At 44.4% G+C, this 24,554-nt stretch overlaps 1 protein-coding gene across 2 annotated transcripts in view; it reads right to left on the reverse strand.

Moving 5' to 3' along the window:
* Positions 1 to 24,554, reverse strand: part of VPS35L (VPS35 endosomal protein sorting factor like) — a 148,509-nt gene that overhangs the window by 29,650 nt on the left and 94,305 nt on the right. The window contains exons 25-27 of one of the 2 annotated variants that reach the window (XM_025369693.1): positions 24,141 to 24,218; positions 21,690 to 21,804; positions 4,506 to 4,645 (exon numbers count right to left, since the gene is read on the reverse strand). In XM_025369693.1, the coding sequence (XP_025225478.1) occupies positions 4,506 to 4,645; positions 21,690 to 21,804; positions 24,141 to 24,218 (333 nt within the window). The remainder of the gene's footprint in view (positions 1 to 4,505; positions 4,646 to 21,689; positions 21,805 to 24,140; positions 24,219 to 24,554) is intronic. The other variant, XM_025369694.1, reaches the window with a different exon arrangement.

Below are 24,554 nucleotides of genomic sequence, written 5' to 3' on the forward strand. Positions count from 1 at the left end.
TGAACTGAGTAGGCTGCATGCAGAGGCTCACGTCTGTAATCCCAGCACAAATCCCAGCACTTTGGGAGGCCAAGGTAGGCAGATCACTTGAGCTCAGGAGTTCGAGACCAGCCTGGCCAACATGATGAAACCCCGTCTCTACTAAAAGACAAAAAAATTAGCCAAGTGTGGTGGCGGGCACCTGTAGTCCCAGCTACTTGGGAGGCTGAGGCAGGAGAATTGCTTTAACCCAGGAGGCAGAGGTTGCAGTGAGTGGAGATCACGCACTGCATTCCAGCCTGGGTGACAGAGTAAGATTCTCCAAAAAAAAAAGGAAAAAGAAAAAAACTGAAGCAGGTAGAAGTGAGATGTGGGAAGAAGTGAGATGTGGGAGTCTTGTTCATGCCAGATCTACTCATACAGTGGGCATGGCTCAGGTGTGGCACATCCCATCACCTGGGAGTTTATTCGGCTCTCAGCCCTGGCTATTCAGGCTAAGCATCCTGTAGCATCTGGGAGTAGTTACTAATGCTGCGTCCCACAAGGAGGGATATAGGGTTGCTAGTGCTCAATGAACTTGAGCAAATAAGGCACACTGCAAACGTTTCCGGCTTAGGTCATGCAAGACAGGCTCTGGAGTAGCGCAGCCCTGGGTTTGAATCCCAGCTCTGCTACTTATAAGCTTTGTGACCTCAGGCACATTGCAAGGGTCCTCCGGCTCAGGTTTCCTCAGTGGAAAAGGTGCAATGACTCCTACCTTGGGGAGCTTGCCAGGAGGGCTCCCAGGAGTGAGTATTAATGAGTGGCGTTAGCAAGGCATGGGCACCTAGTGAGGTGTCGTGAACTGCAGCTATTCTTTGTCTCATATCATTACTAAACCCCAGCAAAACCCCATGTAATGCTACAAGGAATAATAACTCAAATCTCCTGAGAACAGAAGCGCTTTCCACAAATGCCTAAGGGGCCAAGTGGACAACAGAAATGGGGTTAAGGGGTCCAGAGGTGCCCAGGAAGACTGGAGAGAAAGGCATACGCCACCTGCATAGGGCAGCTGGTACCCAGCTGTGGCCAACCGGCCAGGCCGCAGGATGCGGGCCCACGTGATAGGACCTGATTTTTCAAGGGGAGATGCAAATCTGGGATTTTCTGTGATCTACCCATTTTTAAATGTGGGAAACTCATTCCAAATGTTCTCCATCAGGACATGGCCAGCAACTATCTACATGTTTACTGGCTGGATCTGCCCTCCAGACATCAACCTGTAATCCCAGGGACAGAGTTCCAGGTTTACAAAGCACTTTCCCAGCTATCATTTCATTTAACCCTCACAGGAGTCACTTGAGGTGGGCACTGCGATGACACCTTAGAAAGGTAACAACTGAAGCTCTGAGGAGTTACAAAACTTTCCCAAGGTCTCAGCACTATGAAGTCTTCGGGTCGGGACTGAACAGAAGCTTCTGAATCTGAGAAGGCGTTTCCAAAAGCCTCTAGTGATTCTTAACCTGCAGATGCTGAGTGCATCCCGATTAATCAATGAACAATGACTTTTACCAACTGCTGAATTCAAAACCCTGATTTTATTCTTATGCCTTCTCACTTGATAAATGACTAGTTTACCCAAAGAGAGAAACTTACAAAGTACTAATATGGAGATCTGAAAACAGTGTCATCAAGTGTCAAGTGAAGGAGCTTTAGAAGATGCCACTGCACACTGCCCCGTCTTGGGGTGCCGCCTATCCTCCCTGCAGGACAAGAGGCCCCTATCCTGAAGCCGTGTCCGCAGTCCTTGAGCCTGGCCTCCTGAGCTCGCTCCCCTCTCTCTGAGAACTTGGAATCTGAACAGGGAGAGTCAGGAGCTGAGTCACTTTCTGCTTTCTCAGCTCTACTGAGGTATAATTCACATACCAAACAGTACACCTGCTGAAATGTACAATTCAGTGATTGTTAGGATAGTCACAGAGTTGTGCGATCATCAATACAGTCAATTTTAGAACATATCATCACCCCAAAAAGGAACCTGGATCCCACTGGAGCTCAGGCACTTTCATGGCTCAAGTTCAGGGTGATGTTTCTCAAAGTATGGCCCTAGGACCACTTACCCCTGAATCACTGAAGGGGCTTTTAAAAATGCCCATTTGCCAAATATGGTTGATCCCACCTGTAATCCCAGGTACTGGGGAGGCTGAGGGAGGAAGATTGCTTGAGGTCAGGAGTTCAAGACGAGCCTGGGAAATGTAGTGAGAATGCACCTCTATAAAACATTTAAAAAAATTAGCCAGGCGTGGTGGCGCATGCCTGTTGGCCCAGCTACATGGGAGGCTGAGGCAGGAGGATCACTTTAGCCCAGGAGCTCAGCCTAGGCATACAGCAAGACCCTGTCTCAAAATAAAACAAATAGATTATTTAAAAAATGCTGATTTGCGATCCTAGTTCAACCTACTGTGTCATCTCGGCTCACTGCAACCTCCGCCTCCTGGGTTCAAGCGATTCTCCTGCCTCAGCCTCTCAAGTAGCTGGGATTGCAGGTGCCCACCACCACGCCCGGCTAATTTTTGTACTTTTAGTAGATACGGGGTTTTGCCATGTTGGCCAGGCTGGTCTCAAACTCCTGACCTCAGGTGATCTGCCTGTCTCCGCCTCCCAAAGTGCTGGGATATAGCCATGAGCCACAGTGCACGGCTCTTGGAATATTATTTTTAATGCAGCAAATAAAACATGTAAGACTACAAAGAAAACCAATTACACTAAAATACAGCTGGCAAAATATTTTTTCCATGCATTTGTGATACTGTAATCTGTTGCTTCTTTGTGAATGCATTAACAGCTCTAGCAATCGGCTTAATAACTGCTGTGCTTTTAAAGGAAGAAGAACACAAACAATCTTCTGAAATATCTTTCACATCTGAAATGTGATGTGAACATATTTGTTGATTTCTTTTGGTGACAAAGTCCCAGCGACTGCTACTACTACTGTGGCTTTTTGCCTGTAATTCATCGAGTGAAAGGTAAATTTCACTCAGACGTTTGTTAAAATAAAGCTGTCATTTTCCTCATCCAAATTCACGTCATTCTGCCAGACCCCCAGGGAGTAGGTGGACTGCAAGTTACAAGCACCCTTGCTAGGGAGGGTCCAGGAATTCCTCCTGCTGGGTCCCGAGAGTGGCCTCATTCTTTCCAACTCAAGCCTGGCCGTCAGCATCCTCCCAACAGTGCCCCTCTTAATTTCTGCTATCTTTAGCTTCTGTTATTTGCCATCAAAATAACTTTGTCGCCACTTTCTCAGTGCTTTCTAGAAAGTTTACTATGCGCAGAGGCACTGTTCTGACCTTGTGAGTACTCACTAACTTAATATTCATGGCAACCCAGAGAAGTGACAGTTCTTATCCTCATTTTATAGACAAGGAAACTGCAGCACAGGGATGTTATATTATTGCCCAAGAACGTAGAGCTGGAAGAAGGACGGGCCAGGATTCCATGCCGGGCATCTTGGTTCCAAGGCCTGTACCCCTCCCCACTGAGCGACAGCTCTGCCTTTGCAGTATAGAGAGCGCAGTGGACCAAATGTTTGTATCCCTCTGCAAATTCATACACCGAGACCCTAATCCCAATGTGATGGTATTTGGAGGTGCGGCCCTTGGGAGGTAATTAGGTCCCAGAGGACCAATTGCTCAAAAGGCGGGAGAGCTTGTCCTTGCTTTTTCTTTCTGTCATATGAGGACATAATGGGAAGATGAGCTGGTAGTCCCAGCTGCTCAGGGGGCTAAGGCGGGAGAATCGCTTGAGCCTAGGAGTTCAAGGCTGCAGTGAGCTATAACTGCACCACTGCACTCCAGCCTGGGTGACGAGCGAGACTCCTAAACACACACACAAAAAGGCCAGGTACGGTGGCTCACACCTGTAATCCCAGCACTCTGGGAGGCCAAGGCAGGCGGATGACCTGAGGTCAGGAGTTCAAGACCAGCCTGGACAACATGGTGAAACCCTGTCTCTACTAAAAATACAAAACTTAGCCAGGTGTGGTGGCAGATGCCTGTAATCCCAGCACTCGGGAGGCTGAGGCAGGAGAATCGAACCCGGGAGGCGGAGGTTGAAGTGAGCCAAGATCATGCCATTGCATTCCAGCCTGGGCAACAATAGTGAAACTCCATCTCAAAAAAAAGAGACAGAGAGAGAGAGAGAAGATGGTTGTCTGCAACCTGGAAGTGGGTCCTCACTAGAACCTAACCAGGCTAGCACCCTGATCTCAGCCTTCCAGCTTTTAGAATTCTGAGAAATAAATGTTGTTTAAGCCCCCAGCCTACGGCACTTTGTAATAGCAGCCTGAGCTGACATAGTACCTCTACTATTATAGTATGATCCCCACCCGGCAAGAATAGAAAATTCATGAAGCAATTCAAATACCTAACTGGAAAACCAACACAAAGATATTAGATAGAATGTTCCTGCAGTTTTAGGTCTAAGAACACATAATATTATAAGGCAGGTCAAAGGAAGACACATCCTATGGTTCTGCTGAGGAAACGTACCGGAACTATTAATAAGGTAGAAAAGAAATTGCAGAGGAATTCCAGCAGGAACGATTCCGACGGCCGCATCTTCCCGTCGATATTAATCATCTTTGGAACTTCTGGAATGAGGCTTATAGCGGCTTTGAAAAAAGCATCAGCTGCAAGACAGAAGATAAAAGTCAGTGTATTAGAACTCTGGGAAATTTAGTTGGCTTTCTTCTTCACATGGCCTGAAGGCCAGTCCTGAGAGGTGGAAGTCAGGCGGTGCCAAGGGCAGGTCCTGGCAGAGGGTTTCTGCAAACCATGATGAAGCTGGAGGAATATCTGCTTGACAGGGCACTGCTTCAGCTCAGAGAACCTCTGTCAAATTGCCTTTAGGTTATTAAGTGAAAAAAGCAGGTCGCAAATTTTTGTAAAAAGTCTAGAAATGACAGTTGCCTGGGCTAAAGGCTCAACTTGGATTGGTTCATTGAATTCTCATGTCTACCATGCGAGGAGGGTGCTGTCGACAGGTGTACTTCACAGACGAGAAATAAGGGAAGGAAAGAGAAGCAATTCATCCCGCAACAGTGTTCTGTGTACATAGGAAGTTCCAGTGTTGGTGGTGGAGCTGCAGCTCAAACCCGTGTCTGTTTGAATCTATTCTAGTGCACACCATTTTTGTTAAATAGCCATCAAAATGTCTGAAGGAACACAGCACACACACACACACACACACACACACACACACAGACAGACACACACACACACAGCTTAAAGACTTCTGATTGAGTAACATCAGCTCCATAGAATCATTTGGGAAATGAAGATATTTAAAGAGCTATGAAAAAAATCTGTAAAACAAGGAGACTTCAAAGGGAGCAAGTGAGGAAGAAAAGGAGTGGAGAGAGAATGTGTGTGCGCAACAGGATAGAGATGGGGTGGAAGGGATGAAGGAGAGCAGGAAGGATGGGAGGTGGAGGGGAAGACGGAGAGGGAGAGAAAGTTCCTTCTAAAACTGCCAAGGTATTGACTGTGAGAAAAAGCCTCAAGGTCAAAACAACCAAAACATTGACCTGACAAATGCAATTTTAAACTATCCGACAAGGTCAAATGTTTTCATGGTCCAAATGGACTTCCACTCCAAAACGACTTCCAGAGATGCAAAGAGAACACTGTAGGGGTGAACAGCATCCTGAATTAAAACAGGAACACTGGCCAGCACATCAGAGGGGCAAATGCAACAGCAAATGCTCACTTTCCTGGGAAGAAAGGCCTACGTTTAATGAGAAGAGTATGTGTCTGAAGATGGATGGTGGAGTTTTGCCATCTCTTCCTTCTTCAAAGGAGAGGGGGGAAAAAAAGAAACATGTCACAGAAAGACACTCCTTGTAAAGCTTTCTGAGTCAAGTTGCTCTGCTCTGGAAGCTTCCTCACCTGGCTGTCTCCCAAACCCCAAACTCAAACCCCTTCCATATTTATTAAGCACCAACTGTGAACAAGGTACTGTCATGGGCAGGTGCACAAACAGGTGGAAAAAAGTGAGAGAAAGTATTGACAACATAAACTGTGGCAATGAGACCAACATAATCATACTAATTAACAACTAGTTTTTTTCTTTTCTGTGTGTGTGTGTGTGTGTGTGTTTTTTGGTTTTTTGTTTTTTTTTTTTCCAGACAGGGTCTTGCTCTGTCGCCCAGGCTGAAGTGCAATGGCATGATCTCGACTCACTGCAGCCTCTGTCTTCTGGGCTCCAGCCATCCTCCTACCTCAGTCTCCCCAGTAGCTGGGACTATAGGAGTGCGCCCAGCATCCCTGGCTAATTTTTGTATGTTTTGCAGAAATGGGGTTTCACCATGTTGCCCAGGCTGGTCTCAAACTCCTGAGCTCAAGAGATCTGCCTGGCTCGGCCTCCTAAAGTGCTGGGATTACAGGCGTGAGTCACCGCATTGGGCCAACACTTATTTTCTAAACCTGTTACGTATTTTGGTCTATGCATCCACTTATCTCAATTGTTTTGGGGAGCGACATTAAATATGGGGTTTGAGGAAAAGCCACCTGATGTCAGTTCTGATAGAGAAACCTTCCAGAAAGGGTCAGAGCCTGTAGGGTCTTCTATCTTGTGACCACTAGTAAGACATGGCCCAACTGGGCGCAGTGGCTCACGCCTGTAATCTCAGCACTTTGGGAGGCTGAGGTGGGTGGATCACTTGAGGTCAAGAGTTTGAGACCAGCCTAGCCAACATGGCAAAACCCTATCTCTACTAAAAACACAAAAAGTAGCTTGGTGTGTTGGCACATGCCTGTAATTCCAGCTACTTGGGAGGCTGAGGCAGAAGGATCACTTGAACCTGGAAGTCAGAGGTTGCAGTGAGCTGAGATCATGCCACCACACTCCAGCCTGGGCAACAGAGCAGGACTCTGTCTCAAAAAAAAAAAAAAAGAAAAAAAAAGACATGGCCCTACTTATGGAACCTACAGGGGCCCCCAGGGCCTATCTTTAAGCAGCTCATTTCCTTAGTCCTCTGGCAGTCCCACAGTGAAGGAAGTATATCATGAAACAAGGTTCTCAGTGGGAATGCAAATTCTTCTCAGAGCAACTTGAAAGACCATTTTTTTTTTCTATTTATGTGTTTGTTACTGACTGGCCCAGAGAATGTGCCTATTATTATGCCTCATGAAAAAGACAGCAGCTTTGTCCCCAGAACTTGGCTCCTCTCACCCACCCCGCCCAGTTTCCACTCTAAAGGAGGGAGCTAAAATAAATAGTTATTTAAAGGTTGGGGCATGCGGGGTTCCAAAGCAGATTTTTAGTTCTATCCTCAGAAGACTTGCCCCATATAGGAAATATTGCCTGGAGACTTCTCAATCTTATCTTAGTAATTAGAAATCAAATCCTACCGCATGTGAGAGCAGTTTATCCTCATAGTTTAAAGTTCAGAATAATCATGTCAACTGCATGTAACACTTTGTTTTGTAGCTATTAAGAGCCATGGAAGATAATTTAAGATATAGTGGATTTTTTTAAAGACCTACAGAAAAAGGAGAACTCAGATTCCCAGTAGTAAAGAATATTGTCCCCTTTTTGGGTAATACCCCACAAGCACAGATGACCAAAGCAAAAATGGACAAACGGGATCACATCAAGTTAAAAAGCTTCTGCACGGCAAAGGAAACAATCAACAAAGTGAAAAGAGAACCCACAGAATGGGAGAAAATATCTGCAAACTACCCATCTGATAAAGGATTAAAAACCAGAACATAAGGAGCTCAAACAACTCTACAGGAAAAAACTCTAATAATCCGATTTTAGAAATGGGCAAAAGATTTGAATAGATGTTTCTCAAAAAAATAAAATAAAATACAAATGGCAAACAAGCATATGAAAAGGTGCTCAACATCATTGATCAGAGAAACGCAAATGAAAACTGTAATGATATATCATCATACCCCAGTTAAAATGGCTTTTATCCAAAAGACAGGCAATGACAAATGCTGGTGAGAATGTGGAGAAAAGGGGGCCCCTCACACACTGCTGGTGCAAATGTTAAGTTAGTACAACTACTATGGAGAACAATTTGGAGGTTCCTGAAAAAACTAAAAATAGAGCTATCATATGATCCAGCAATCCCACTGCTGGATATACACCCAAAGGAAAGGAAATCAGTATATCGAAGAGATATCTGCACTCCTGTTTGTTGCAGCACTGTTCACAACAGCCAAGATTTGGAGGCAATCTAATGTTCATCAACAGACAAATGGATAAAGAAAATGTGGTACATATACATAATGGAGTAGTACTATGCAGCCATAAAAAAGGAGATTCTGTCATTTGCAACAACATGGGTGAAACTGGAGGGCATTATGTTAAACGAATTAAGCCAGGCACAGGAAGGCAAATTTTGCATGTTCTCACTTACTTGTGGGAGCTAAAAATAAAAACAGTTGAGCCCATAGAGACAGAGAGTAGAAGGATGGTTACCAGAGGCTGGGAAGGGTAGTGGTGGTGCATGGTGGGAAGTGGGAATGGTTACTGCGTACAAAATAAAAATAGTTAGAACGAATGAATAAGACCTAGTATTTGATAGCACAACACGGTGACTCTAGTCAGTAATTTAATTGTACATTTAAAAATAACTGAAAGAATGTAACTGAATTGTTTATAGCACAAAGGATAAATGCTTGAGGGGATGGATACCCCATTCTCTAGGATGAAATTATTATACACTGCCTGCCTGAATCAAAACATCTCATGTACTTTGTAAAGATATATACTTACTATGTACCCACACACTTTTTTTTAGAAAAGGAAAAAATACATATTGTCCTGGTTCCACTAGAGGAAGGGAAAAGCACCAAGTACATGGACTAGGTTTCCTCCATCCAAGTCCTCTGGGGTTCTTTTTTTCTTTTTGAGACGAATTCTTGCTCTGTCGCCCAGGCTGGAATGCAGTGGTGTGATCTCAGCTCACTGCAGCCTCTGCCTCCCGGGTTCAAGAGATTCTCCTGCCTCAGCCTCCCGAGTAGCTGAGACTACAGGCACGTGCCACCATGCCAGGCTAATTTTTGTATTTTTAGTAGAGACGGGGTTTCACCATGTTAGGCAGGCTGGTCTTGAACTCCGGGCCTCAGGTGATCCGGCTGCCTTGGCCTCCCAAAGTGCTGAGATTACAGGCGTGAGCCACCATGCCCAGCTGGGACATCCATGTTTCTTTTCCATATCCCCCCCTTTTATTTTTGCTTATATTTCCAATATCTCAGAACGATCATTGCATATCCCATCTTCAAGGCAAAACCCAAACCAGAAAAACCCCACTCAGGCCTTGCTGACCCCAACACCACAGTTCACTGTATTTGAGACCCCTTTTTCTTGGGGTAGGCACTTCACTTTTTCCAGCAGCATTCTATCATTCTTTCCACACAGCAACTGATGCGTCTCACAGCACTGCTCTCTGCTGGGCAGAGAGCAAACACAGCCACCATCCCCATATTCATAGTAAGAGAAACTCTATAATAAACACAGCCACCGTCCCCATATTCGTAGTAAGAGACACTGCATAAACACAGCCACCGTCCCCATATTTGTAAGAGCACTGTGGTACTCCTGGAGTGCTCTGTTGTAAGAATTGTTGGGGTCCTTGCTAAAAATATGGGGACAGGCTACCTCATCATTTTGTATATATGATGAGTAAACGCCAGGGATGCTCATTGGCAAATATCACATTTGACATTTTCCATCTGAAGTTTCAGACTCTCCTGTTCTCAACCTGAGTAGTTTCAAATGGTCTGTGGACCACTGAAAGAACATGATATTCGGGAAACTTCTGCAAGGACAGGAAGAAATCAAACACTCAGAACACAAAGCCACTAAAACCCCACAGATAGACTCCAAAATATATGTCACAAGCAAATAGCTGTGGGAAAGGGTGAGATGCAGACAGAAGCTGCAAATAAGGGCTTAGTTGAAGATGCGAGGTAAATTGTATGTTTTGATTATTCATGCTGCCTAGCTACTATCAAGGATTGGCTCAGTTGTTCCCTTTGGATGAAGATATCTTTATATCAACTCTAAGATCATTTGAAGAAAAAGTGAAAACAGCCTAAAGTTCCAAAATGTAAAAAAAAAAAAGAAATTATTTCACTGTTGCACCAAGCAAGTAATATAGCTAATAAAGAGAATAAGGCAGATCTATATGTTTTGAGGTATATTTGAGGTATAAAGATATCTATGCCATATTAAATACAAAAAATCGGGGAAGTGGCGGGGAAAAAAGAAAAAAAAAGGACAAAAAATCATACAGCTGTATACGTGTCAGCCTATCTTTGGAAAGGAAAAAAAGTATACAAACTTATGTAGATGCATAGAAAGGTCAGGCAAGATAAATGCCAAACTATTAGGTGTAATATTGGAGTGGTGGATGAGGATGGACACCAAATCTTTCACTTATGATAGGTTTCTGTCTTGGAATTTTAATTGAAATTTATTATTATTATTATATTATTATTATTGAGACTTTGCTCTTGTTGGCCAGGCTGGAGTGCAATGGCACGATCTCGGATCACCACAACCTCCACCTCCTGGGTTCAAGCGATTCTCCTGCCTCAGCCTCCCAAATAGCTGGGATTATAGGCATAAGGCACCATGCCTGGCTAATATTTTGTATTTTTAATAGAGACGGGGTTTCTCCATGTTGGTCAGGCTGATCTCGAACTCCTGACCTCAGGTGACCCACTTGCCTCGGCCTCCCAAAGTGCTGGGATTACATCCGTGAGCCACTGTGCATGGCCTATTATTATTATTATTATTTTTTTGAGGCAGAGTCTTGCTCTGTCACCCAGGTTAAAGTGCAGTGATGCAATTTCGGCTCACTGCAACCTCTGCCTCCTGGGTTCAAGCAATTCTCCTGCCTCACCCTCTCGAGTAACTGGGATTACAGGCGTCTGCTGCCATGGCCTTGTAGGAGCTCGGTTAGTGTGGTGGGAGAAATTGTAAGAGAAAATTACAGGAAAAATGCAAGCCTTCTTGGAAGGCAGGAAGGTTTTACAAAAGCTTTAGGAAAGGGCTATGGCTGAAGGCAGCCTAATCCTCTTTAGCTTGAGTTGATAGCAAAAGAGCAAATAATAAGTGAATGTGGGGGAGTTTATCTAAATAGCTTGTTTACTCATGCGGTCCTAAGACCATCTGTGGGTGTATGAGTGCTCTCTACTCAGGAGGTCGGCAATATTAATTACCCTCTAGTGGTGTTTACTTGAGACTTTTGTCATTTAATCTGTACTAAATAAATGCAAACTTTGCCAGCGAACTTAGCCCGCTTATTGAGGCCAATGCTGTGGACTCAGGCAGCAGAGCCTCGTAGCTGTAACCGTGCTGACAGGCAAAATATCTGTGTCATTCTTTCATCCGTCGCTGGGTCAGGGTCTGCAGGTCAGACCCGGCATGCCTGGCTAAGTTTTGTATTTTTTTTAGTAGAGATGGCCTTTCACCATGTTGGCCAGGCAGGTCTCGAACTCCTGACCTCAGGTGATCTGCCTGCCTCTGCCTCCCAAAGTGCAAGGATTACAGGCATGAGCCACCATGCCTGGCCTATTTTTATTATTATTTTTTGAGACAGGGTCTTGCTCTGCTGCCCAGGTTGGATTGCAGTGGTACCATCATAGCTCACTCCTGCCTCAACCTCCTGGGCTCGAGCAACCCTCCCACTTCAGCCTCCCAAGTGGCTGGGACTACAGGCGTGCACCATCATGCCTGGCTAATTTTTTATTTTAATTTTTTTAATTCATATTTTGTACAGACGGGGGTCTCACTATGTTGCCCAGGCTTAAATTTCTAAAAATATTTTTTCTTGAACATACAAAGGCAATACAAGTTTGCTGTAAAGTGTTCAGTCCTAGAAATGTATAAAACAGAAGGATGGCGAAACAATGTACTCCCTTCCTATTTAACCGGAGTAGGACAAGGTGGAGATGGGAGTGGGGACAGGGCCACACACTGCATGGACTCTAATGCTCCTGCTGTTTAAGGTGCGGCCACCCCAGTTCCCTGTATGTGTAAGGCACAGCACCAAGCTGAGGGGTGACACACACTGTGTGGGGACCAACCAGGGATGCTGTTCTGCACTGCACCGTGAGGATGGCTGGAAGGGTCCTCTCTAATTAGCTTCTCCATGAAATGAGTCAGACTTCAGGCTTGAAGCTCCCCAGTCAGTCCACTTGCAAGGGTTCTTCTTCTCAAAGCTTTAAAAAGCTCCATACTGTGCTCTGGGGCCTCTTTGAGCTCCCGTAGATAATTCAGGGGCAGTAACCTCCCACAGGCACATCCACCTGAGGAGCCCCACTGGCATCTGTTGTGTGCACTGAGGCTCTGAATACACCTCTGTCTGAACAATGGAGTTCCACATTCCAAGAGGCTAAAATACCAATACATGATACAAGGAATTCTGACTTAACTAGGACCTACAGGAGCAAATGCAACCTTTTGTATTCTTGGCATTGGTGATATGGAAAATGAGTCAATTGGACAACTGTCAGAGAGCTTCAACATGCTCAGAATTAAGATGCAGGTTATTTATTGTCTGCCAGAGCAGAAACTTGCAAAGAGTTCATATATTTTTCAACAGAAGTTTGGAGGAGGAAAAAAACAGAGGGAGGCCATTTGAAGAAATAATTTGCAGCACTTCCAAAAAATAAAAAAAAAGAAGAAACAGAATACCAAACAGCCCTTACAAAGAGGGTATTGATTGACACCAAGATTTACCGAGAAGCCAAAAAAGGCTTATGACAAACACTGTAGAAGACATAATTCCATTTATTTCTAAGGGGGAAAGGGAACTACATATATATAGGAGAATACAGATAAATGGAGAGGGAAGGAGAAAGGCAAGTAGAATAGAGAAGCCGAGCGCATATAAGAATAATGAATATTTTTAAATGGATATATAAAAGAAAAAAAATCAAGATGTCCATACTGTTAACAAAGGCAGATTTGGGGGTAGGGTGGGAAGATACAGCATATTATTGGAGACTTTTATCTCGGGGCTTTTTACTTTTTAAGAGTCCTGCATTTCTGTATTGTTGGAAGTTTTTCAGATGAGCATTCTGAATTTTTATAGCAAAAGTCATTAGGATTTAAAATACAGATTGCCTAGATTTTCAACTGGATACAGGACAATCTCACCAAACACCCTCAATACATGATAAAAGGAATTCAGACTTAACTAGGACCTACAGGAGCAAAAATGCAACCTTTTGTATCCTTGGCATTGGTGATATGGAAAATGAGTCAATACATGAATCGTAAGTGACAGTCAAGAAGTGATAACCCAACCCACCTTCAAAGTCGGTGTTTTGCTTTTTTTTTCAATAATGCATTAGGTCAGTGCTAATGGAAATCTTTACCACTCGTCAGTCATAAACACCTGAGGCTAAACAAGACCTCAAAGGTAACTCAATTCACTCCTAGATCTCCAATCCATCATATGCCCTCCTAGGTAACTCAGACTGATGGCTGTTCTAGTCCAGGAAAATTGAAGAACAGAAAAACCATAATTTCTTCTTTCTTTTTTTTTTTGAGACAGCGTCACGCTGTGTTGCCCAGGCTGGAGTGCAGTGGTGCGATCACGGCTCACTGCAACCTCCGCTTCCCAGGTTCAAACAACTCTCATGCCTTGTTAGCCTCCCGGGTAGCTGGGACTACAGGCGCACACCACCACACCTTGCTAATTTTTGTATTTTTAGTAGAGACAGGGTTTTGTCATGTTGGCCGGGCTGGTCTCTAGTGATCTGCCGTCTGGGCCTCCCAAAGTGCTGAGATTATAGGCGTAAGCCACTGCGCCCAGTCAAAAATCATAAGTTCTTAAGACAAGATGTTCCAGGGGGTTGAAGACTCCCACCTCTTGAATATGTATTAGTAAAGTAGGGTTCTGGCTATAAAAATCATCACTCTCTCTCAAGGTATACAAACCCCACTGCCAAACATCTTTACCCATCTTCAACTCTGTATGAGTTTAGGTTTTGATTGACAATATCAGTATCATGGAAACTACCACAGAAAATGCAACATCCAGACCTATCTTCTTGCTGAAAACTTTGTCTGCTGCAATGAAGATGTGCTGTCACCAAGTGATGGGATGCCTTTGGTCTCAATGGCCAAGTTATCCACAGGCAAGTCACTGATAGAGATTTACCACTATCTATTACTAGCCTGTGTTTTTGTAATAGAGCTTGTTATTCCAACAGTTAAGTTTGAGGACTTATGGTACGCTATTTTGATATGTACACAGAGCAAGATGTAAAGAAATATGAATCTCCAGGAACAATTAAATACCTTATACGTTAATGCTTAATTGCTACCAATGACGGCTTAATCTAACTTTGATTTTGCCACCTGGTTTATGCAGAATTTTGCCACCTGGTTTATGCCTTTTAAGTTCATTCTGAATGTCAACACTTAATGTGAAAAATCCACTCGGGACATATAAATTACTTCTTAGCTTCGGTAGTACCATCAGAAGGCTCCTGCACTCTCTCCCTCCCTCTTCTGAACTGTCACGGGCTCTCTCACCGAGCCAAGCACGCTCAGCCCATGTGTTACCTAACTCCTACCTCTGAGATACTACAGGATGACATACCTTTCTCTCATCCCTGCAGTAGCTCATGTGAGGTTGCGTATTGCCTCTGCAAATATTGGGCTTAGATTTCCCTGAGCAGAAAGGATTAGGTATTCCTTATCTTAATTTTGGTTCTTTGTTTCCTAAATTAGTTTATCTGATGCTCAGTCCGTAATAATTGAACTCTAGCAACCACATGCACTTGGGATTAGAAATGCAGCCCTGTGTTACGATATAGAAGAACTAACCTAATATAGAGAGGCACAGTGGTTAAGTAGAGACAAGGTCACTTATTAGCTGGATGCTCCTGGGCACGGCCTGAGCCTCAGTTTCCCCATCTGCAAAATAAAGAGAAACCACCTACCTAATAATATGTACTGAATAAAACTATTTTGCCAGGAATTCAGATCTCTCAACAATTAGGCCCCCAACTATCACCTTAATTTGATCTCTTCCTCATTCCTTCCAGATGTTACTGTTTTCTTAGCCTCCAGGCCTCAACCTAGAATGCCATACACCTTAATTCAGTATAACAAGATACTCCCTGACCTTCCAGGCTCTTCAATGCTACCTTTTTTTCTTCTTCTTCTTTCGAGTCAAGGGTTAATTCTCTCTGCTCTAAAATTCCCAAGCATATTTTATGTCCATACTGCATGACCTTTATCCTGTGCTGCCCAGTGTAATAATTGTAAACAGATTTGCTCTCCCTGAATGGCCTGTAGTCTCTTTTTCTTGTTTTGTTTTGAGACACGGTCTCACTCTGTTGCCCAGGCTGGAGTGCAGTGGTGCGATCTTGGCTCACTGCAACCTCTGCCTCCCACGCTCAAGCGATTCTCCTGCCTCAGCCTCCCAAGTAGCTGGGATTACAGGTGCGTGCCACTACCACTGGCTAATTTTTTGTAGTTTTAGTTAGAGACAAGGTTTCATCATGTTGGCCAGGCTGGTCTTGAACTCCTGACCTCAAATGATCCACCCACCTCGGCCTCCCAAAGTGCTGGGATTACAGGTGTGAGCCACCAAACCCAGCCCAGCCTGTAGTCTCTTTAAGTGTATTCCTGTTGCCCATACAACGCTTGGCACAGTGGGCCGCATGTAAAAGATGACCAAAAAATACTGACAGGAGGAAACAAACTGCAGGTTATAATTTAACTATTATAAGGGTCGAGAGATCGTCAGGAGACTTGCCCATGCCCTTTTTCTGTGGGTTCCATGAGCAGCTGCCATCCAACCCAGGCCCTGACACTCCCTAAGGTGGATGGATCATGTGTGGACAGATGTGAACGTGGGCGACAAGCTTGATGTCATCTGCCCTGCTGTGAACTGTTCCAACTAAAATAACCTACTTTGTCTGCATTCATCAAAGAGGCCTCAGGGTTGGAGAAAATAATCAAATCAGACATTCTTCAGAGGATGTTCTGTTAACTAAACTAGTAAATATGAACTTAACCATAAATCACCAAGACCTGGTAAGTGAGTGAAAACCATTTTTCTCCTTCACAAGCCATTCTTGACTCTCCAGGAAGAGGAAATGCAAAATAATTTTTCTCTCCCATACCATGACCCTGGCTATTTCCATTAGCCATTACAGTTTGTGGTAGCCAGGGGCTCCACATACAGGTTGAACGTCCCCAATCTGAAATCCAAACTGCTCCAAAATCTCAAACTTTCTGAGTAAACCAGACAGAGAGGACCTCATGGAGCTGATGCGCTTACAGGGGGGAAGCAGACAGCTACTTACATATTTACTTGTTAAATAACAGTGATAAGTATAAGGAGGAAAAGCACAGGTGAGTGGATAATATATTGTACAGGATGACCTGACCTAACTTTTTGTTTATCTGTAAAAATGGGAAGGCCAAGGATGGTTTTCCTAAAGACCTGACATATGAACCCAGCTCTGAAGGATGACGATGCAAAAAATAAAAGAAAGTAAGTTTTGAAAGAAGAGGGGAGATCCCTACAGAAGGTGGGAAAAGCATTATTATTAATGATAATAAAAAATCATTCTTGGCTGCGCATGGTGGCTCATGCCTGTAATTCCAGCACTTTGGGAAGCTGAGGCAGGTGGATCACCAGAGGTCAGGAGTTTGAGACCAGCCTGGCCAACATGGTAAAACCCCATCTCTATTAAAAATACAAAAATTAGCCAGGTGTGGTGGTGCACGCCTGTAGTCCCAGCTATTTGGGAGGCTGAGGCAGGATAATCACTTGAACTCGGGAACCAGAGGTTGCAGTGAGCAGAGATCACGCCACTGCAGTCCAGGGAGCAAGACTCTGTCTCAAAAAAAAAAAAAAAAAAAATTCTTTTGACCACTATTTCTCTTTAATTGTTCTTTCTATCTTGTTTCAGCTTTGGAGGAACCATAATTCTTTTTAGCGTAATTCATCAGTTTGTCTCAAAACAAAGATCTGGTTTCCTACAGATTCCCCAATGCTTTGCATGTGAAAAATAATCTGGCTTTCAAACTATAAAACCAAACAGCTATCAATGTACTGTATACAGTTAGCTCCTAAAACCCATGGCATACTTTCATCATTTGAGAGACATTTATAAACTAAGATCATATTTCCTGAGCAGCTACTATGTGCCAGTGGGCCAAGTGCTCTAAGGCCATTTTCTCATTTAACACTCAACAGATAGGCACCACTGTCATCATCTCCACTTTACAGATGGGGAAACAGGACAGAAAGCCTGAGTCGTCCAACAGCACCTGGCTTGTAGGTGGCAGAGTCAGGACTGGGACCAATGCAAGCAGAAGACTTGAAAGTCCATACTAATTAGGGCCTCATCCCAACATTCTGCTGCTGGCCAAATACATCATGTAATTCTACATCTCCATGCCTTTACTCAGGCCATTTACTCTACCAGGAATGCTAATCCTTCCTTCTTCCCTTCCCACATCCTCATAAACACATGTTCTTCTTCTAAGACCCACCTTAAATATACTTACATTGTGAAATGCCCCCCTTTTCTTTTCTCTTTTTTTTTTTTTGAGACAGAGTCTCACTTTGTCGCCCAGGCTGGAGTGCAGTGGTGAGATCCTGGCTCACCGCAACCTCTGCCTCCCGGGTTCCAGTGATTCTCATGCCTCAGCCTCCTGAATAGCTGGAATTACAGGAACGCGCCACCACAACTGCCTAACTTTTAAAATTTTTAGTAGAGACGGGGTTTCACCATGTTGGCCAGGCTGGTCTCGAACTCCTGACCTCGGGTGAGCCACCCACCTCAGCCTCCCAAAGTGCTGGGATTACGGGCATGAGCCACCACGCCTGGCCTGTAAAACACCCACCTTTTCTAGATTATAAACTGTAAAGATAAAGAAACAAAGGTAAAAATAAAGGAAAAAAGAGCCTGCTCTTGCTGTGGCCTGGTAATAATTTTCTAGAAAGAGCCATTGACAAACAAGGGCAAGAAGTTACCTAGAGAAGGGACTGAAAGAAAAGAGAAACAGGCATTGCTAGGCCATCTCCAGTTGCGAAGCACCTGATCGACCAAATCTCTGGCTGGCAAGTCCTTCATTTCTCCTACATACTCTGGGGTGGTGGGCACGAGCATATGCACCAAATCCCTGCACAATCCAGTCTATGTGCAGCACTAGTGTGTATAAAGAAACAGAACCAGGCCTCCCCTGCAGCAAGCCTTCCTCAGCTTCCTGCACCAGTCTGCCTGAGAGTTCAACAGTTTACTTGTCGGGATGGACCCAGCCTTGGGAAAGCCACAGCCTGCTAAAGAAGATACAACCAAGGCCGGATTAAGGGAGGCAAGAAAAAGAACTGGAGGGACGGGGACACTTTATAACCAGCTGCAAGGGGAGGATGTTTAGGGAGGCAAACAAAAGCAGCGCATTTCCATGAGCTTCATTTAATTTATATTTAGCCTTCTCATTCTCAGTAATTGAATGCATTATTTATTTTGGCCAGCGATTGCTGCCTGTGGCTTTCAGGAGAAAAATAATAGGCTTTTAAGGTTTAACGCCACAGCATTTAGAGACTTGAGTAAAAATCATCGATAAATTATTAAACATGAAGCGGACTCCACATTCCCGCTCTCCTGCAATAGCTGAAAGTGACAGAGGAGGCAGACGAGGAGCCCAGAGTCCTGACATGGAGGGTGCTGTCTTTATCCATGCACAGTGTATGGGGCTGTTCTTACACCAACTGTCCCTCGGTGGGGACAGAGGATGTTATAGGAAGCGCAACAGGGAGAAATTACTCACAGCTGTCCTTCAACACTTCCTGGGAGCACCAAATCTTTGATAAGGGGGATACCTTTATCCAGGTAGAGAATTTTTGTTTTGCTTTTTGAAAAAAAGTTACCGTGAAGCCCTATATGGGATCTAATCATAAATTTCCCGAGATCCACAACATTCAAATCCATGGTCCTGATTTTATAACATTGGAAGAAGAAAGATCTAGGCCTCCAAAGCCTCCACCTGCAGTTCTGGTAAGTGTGTCAGAGCTTTGGTATCTGCAGCTCACAATTTGTTCCTATTATTGCAGGTAAAACCAATTCAGGTATGCCTACCTAGGTCCACCATTCCTGAGCTTTTAAAGAAGGAACCATTTAGAAGCAGATTTAAAATTTCTAATATCCAACAGTCTTCTAATTTTCATCCTGTGCATCACTAGGTTTTTGGTGGTGACTGTTAATTTTTGTTTCTCACTAACCCATTGTTCTTTTTTTTTTTTTTTTTTCCGAGACAGTCTTACTCTGTTGCTCAGGTGGTGCGATCTCCGCTCACTACAACCTCCACCTCCCAGGTTCAGGCGACTGTTGTGCCTCAGCCTCCCGATAACCCATCATTCTTACCAAAGCAAGCAGTAGGAGAAAGTTCCATGTTGACCTACACACAATGAAGACACGTGCCTGTCCTAGTAGGGAGAGGGGGTATCACAGACAATAAGCAAGTAAACAAACAGAGTAAGAAAGCATCGGATTGTGGAATGTGCAACGATGGTAATGAGGATGATGCTGCAGAGGTGACAGAGTGGGGCGGGGCGGCGACTCTAGCTAGAGTGGCCAGCAGAGGCCTCCGTAAGGAGCTGTGGCTTGTTCTCACCATCTGCCTTGTCATTAAAAAAAATACAACTATCTGGGGAAAGATCATTGTAGAAAGAGGGAACAAAGCCACAGGCTCTGCACTGGGAGACCACTGAGTATGTTCAAAGAACAAAAGCAGGCCTGTGTGGCTAAAGCAAATGGGAGATGAGGATGCAGGCAGTTGAGGATGGAGGTGGGCAGCCACCAGCTCACAGGGGAACTCGAGAGGCAAGTGTTCAGCTGCACTCAGAAGCTACTGAAGTCCCCCATGAGTTAAAAGCAAAACCAAGCAAGGTTTTAAAGGTTCCTGGGCAGCAACCATGTATGAAGACTTCACTGCCCAGAATTGCTCCAGTTGAATCAAGACACAGATGATCCCCAGAACTTCCATGACAGTGATTCAAAGAATGGAGGAGTGACCACTCTCCAACTGGCCCAGAATGCCCTACCAAGACAATGGCAACAAGTGGTGAGGCGCCAGCCTTGGCATAATCTGTGCAGTTGTGTCGGGAAAAGAACCACCACTGAACACTTCAGTCCACCTCCTATGGCGCTATGGAAGTGCCCCAGCGTTCCTTTAGGCTTCCCAGTCAATGAAGTGGTGAAGAGGCATGGCCTTGAGCCAGACAGATCAGGGGCTGAGAGCTGGCACAGTGACTCAGGAGTGGACCTACCCCAAGCAAGTGAGCTGGCCACTCTCTGCCTCAGTTTACTCACCTGGGTAATGAGGGACCAACCACAGCACCGGCCCCATGTAGCTGCTGGGAGGATGAAATGAGATAACATGTGCAAAGGGCTTGCCACATCACAAATGCTTCATAAATGTCACGTAAAGATTTCTTTTACCCTCTGTGTTATGGCCTGCAGGGTGGGTACCGCGCTGCTGACCTGCCTGCATGCCCTTGGTGTACCCCATTGAACCAGGGTGTCCTGCAGCAAACACTGGGGCTTTCCACCTGAGTGCCTTCTCTTGGCTCAAGTATGGAGCAGGCCAGAATGCCAGGGGGTTAATATCTCAGAAGCAGCGCTCTGTCAATGACAGATGAGAATAAAGGGAAAATCACCTGTCTTCCTGGCCCTTCAGGTGGAGAAACACTGGCTGTGTCTGACACCACCACCCAGATAGGAATGAGCTTCAGCTGCCCACAGGAATGACCTGTTCGATGGTGCCTGTTTTTCTGGCTGCCTTTCCTTCCCTGTCTCATCTCATATCACCCTTCTGATAGCACTGAGATCACCTTCTCCCAAATAAACGATCCTGAGCATCCTTGCCTAATGGATGGCTTTGGTGCCTAGTATGGAAAGATCAGTCTTGGGCAGAAATTTTATCTGTAACAGCAAACTGTAGGGTATTTGTTCTACCACAGATTAGATGGTACTTGTGTGTCTCTGGGGTTTCAAACACACAAACATCAACAACAACAAACAAACATGAATCTGCCACTGTGAAGCAGTCCTCATGTCTCACATTCCCCAGGTGTGCCAAGCTCAGGACGTCTGAGCCGCACGACCTCATCTGTCCTAGGCAGATTTAAGAAGGTTCTTACAGGAAGACATCTGTGCTCTATGATCTGACTCTATAAATGCATGTGTCCAATGTGCTTCCTAGCAGAGAAACAAATTTAAAACTCATCACTTATTATTCTTTTTTTTTTCTTTCCCCCTTAAAGGAATCTCTCTTGGTCAAGCGCAGTGGTTCACACCTGTAACCCCAGCACTTTGGGAGGCTCACTTGAGCCCAGGTGGGAGGCGGGAGGAACATTTGAGCCCAGGAGTTCAAGACAAGCCCAGGCAACAAAGTGAAATTCCATCTCTATAAAAAATAAAAATAAAAACATTAGCTGTGTGTGGTGGTGTGCGCCTGCAGTCCTAGCTACTCGGAAGGACTGCTTGAGCCCAGGAGTTCGAGGTTACAGGGAACTATGATTGCACTACTACACTCCAGCCTGGGTGACAGAGCGAGACTCTGTCTCTAAAAAAAGAAATCTTTGTCTCTCTACACACACATATGCACACACCTCGTCAGTTTTCCTAAGCAGCAAGGGACTGCCCGAGATGAGAGAACGATGGACTTACCTTGGGAGAGGCACTGGTTGGCCAAGGCCACCTGACCAGAATGCAGGTAGAGATTGAGACGTGTGAAGATGCCCGCCAGGGAGGGGATGGTGATGAAGCAGTAGGCAACACAGGCCTAGAAGAAGGGAAGAAACATTAACGCTGGCAATGCCACGGTGGCAGAATCAGACTCCTGTTTTCATCCCTCATGTATTTCCAAGTAAAGAAACTTACAACAGTGAATCTCCCCATTCTGAGTCCCAATTTTCCCCTCTTGTACAACTCTGCTCTGTCTGATGACCCTCAAGGAGGATGGGGGTATGAGGAGAGTGAGTGATAATGCAGGAAAAATAAATCCTCACCCATCATCATGGGAAGTAAATACGTAGCACCTAACATTGATAAACTGAGAAATAGCTGTTTAAACCAATTACTTAAAAATATGGAGGTAATTAGAAGTAGCTGCTAAAGAGTTTGAGGTGGCTGGCTAAGGAAAGACAAGCAACGTGACAAAGGGCAGAGCCAGGATGCTTATTTTTTACCGTAATCTTTTCAATATAATTTCATGTTTAAAAACACAGACACATATTTATTTATTTATTTATTTTATTTATTTTTTACTGATACTTTTTATTTTTTATTATACTTTAAGTTCTAGGGTACATGTGCACAACATGCAGGTTTGTTACATATGTATACATGTGCCATGTTGGTGTGCTGCCCCCATTAACTCGTCATTTACATTAGGTGTATCTCCTAATGCTATCCCTCCCCTCTTCCCCCTCCCCACAATAGGTCCCAGTGTGTGATGTTCCCCTTCCTGTGTCCAAGTGATCTTATTGTTCAATTCCCACCTATGAGTGAGAACATGCGGTGTTTGGTTTTCTGTTCTTGTGATAGTTTGCTGAGAATGATGGTTTCCAGCTGCATCCATGTACCTACAAAGGACACGAACTCATCCTTTTTTATGGCTTAATAGTATTCCATGGTGTATATGTGCCACATTTTCTTAATCCAGTATGTCACTGATGGACATCTGGGTTGATTCCAAGTCTTTGCTATTGTGAATAGTGCCGCAATAAACATACATGTGCATGTGTCTTTATAGCAGCATGACTTATAATCCTTTGGGTATAGACCCAGTAATGGGATGGCTGGGTCAAATGGTATTTCTAGTTCTAGATCCTTGAGGAATTGCCACACTGTTTTCCACAATGGTTGAACTAGTTTACAGTCCCACCAACAGTGTAAAAGTGTTCCTATTTCTCCACATCCTCTCCAGCACCTGTTGTTTCCTTTTTAATGATTGCCATTCTAACTGGTGTGAGATGGTATCTCATTGTGGTTTTGATTTGCACTTCTCTGATGATGAGTGATGATGAGCATTTTTTCATGAAAAAACACAGACATACATTTCTTTCTTAAAATTTTGAGCAGGGCTGGGTGCAGTGGCTCACACCTGTCATCCCAACACTTTGGGAGGCTGAGGCAGGAGGATCACTTGAGGCCAGGAGTTTAAGACCAGCCTGGGCAACCTAGTGAGACTCCCCATCTCTACAAAAAACAAAAAAATTATCCAGGCATGGTAGTTACAGTGAGCTATGATGGTACCACTGCACTCCTGCCTGGGTGACAGAGCAAGACCCTGTCTCCAAAAATAAATACATGAATGAATAGATAAATAAATTTTGAGAAGCATCACATCTGATAAAATTTTCAGCTTCAAGAAGCTGAAAATGATTTTTCAAAGTTTAACATCAGGCTGGGTGCGGTGGCTCACGCCTGTAATCCCAGCACTTTGGGAGGCCGAGGCGGGCAGATAACTTGAGGACAGGAGTTTGAAACCAGCCAACATGGTGAAACCCCCATCTCTACTAAAAATACAAAAATATTAGCCGGACATGGTGGCATGTGCCTGTAATCCCAGCTACTTGGGAGGCTGAGGTAGGAGAATCGCTTGAACTTGGGAGGCGGAGGTTGCAGTGAGCTGAGGTCGCATCACTACACTCCATCCTGGGCGAAAGAGCAAGATTCTGTCTCAAAAAAAACAAAACCAAAGTTGAGCATCATTTTTATCTAGAGGAGAAAAGGTCTTTCAGTTATAAGAACAATATTATTATACATATTTTTATATTAGAAACTTTTATATTTTATAATGTTGTAAAATATGTGTTATATTAGTATATGAGAAAATGAAAGCTAATTCAGCTGGCACATAAAAATGCAGATCCATCGCTCATTCACCTTCCCTACAACACATATTAAAATTCAGACTTATTTAACCATTTCTCTTGAAAACATTAGAAAACAGATCATCCCATAGATACAGGGAAAAATTAATCTGAAAAATCAATACTAAACCATTCTTATCATGACACATTCATCTTTTTCTGGGAAGAGTAATTTAGTAACCCGTAAGCTAAACAGGCCACTGGAGTTCGAAGTCCGACAGTCCTTATCTTGAGAACGTACCCGGACAAATGCAGCCGTCTTTCTGGAATGATTTCCTTTCATTAGTTTTCTTGTCTCCATTGCCAACCGGTTCACACTCTGAATGTGTTAATAAAACAGAAATGGTAATGAAATGATGGCTGATTCGGATGAATGTTTTCCATAGAAATTTAACATTGGCTGGGCGCGGTGGCTCAAGCCTGTAATCCCAGCACTTTGGGAGGCCAAGACGGGCGGATCACGAGGTCAAAAGATCAAGACCATCCTGGCTAACACGGTGAAACCCCGTCTCTACTAAAAAATACAAAAACCTAGCCGGGCGAGGTGGCGCCTATAGTCCCAGCTACTCGGGAGGCTGAGGCAGGAGAATGGCGTAAACCCGGGAGGCGGAGCTTGCAGTGAGCTGAGATCCGGCCACCGCACTCCAGCCTGGGC

The sequence above is a fragment of the Theropithecus gelada genome, chromosome 20 (assembly GCF_003255815.1).
Source record: "Theropithecus gelada isolate Dixy chromosome 20, Tgel_1.0, whole genome shotgun sequence".
NCBI lineage: Eukaryota > Metazoa > Chordata > Mammalia > Primates > Cercopithecidae > Theropithecus > Theropithecus gelada.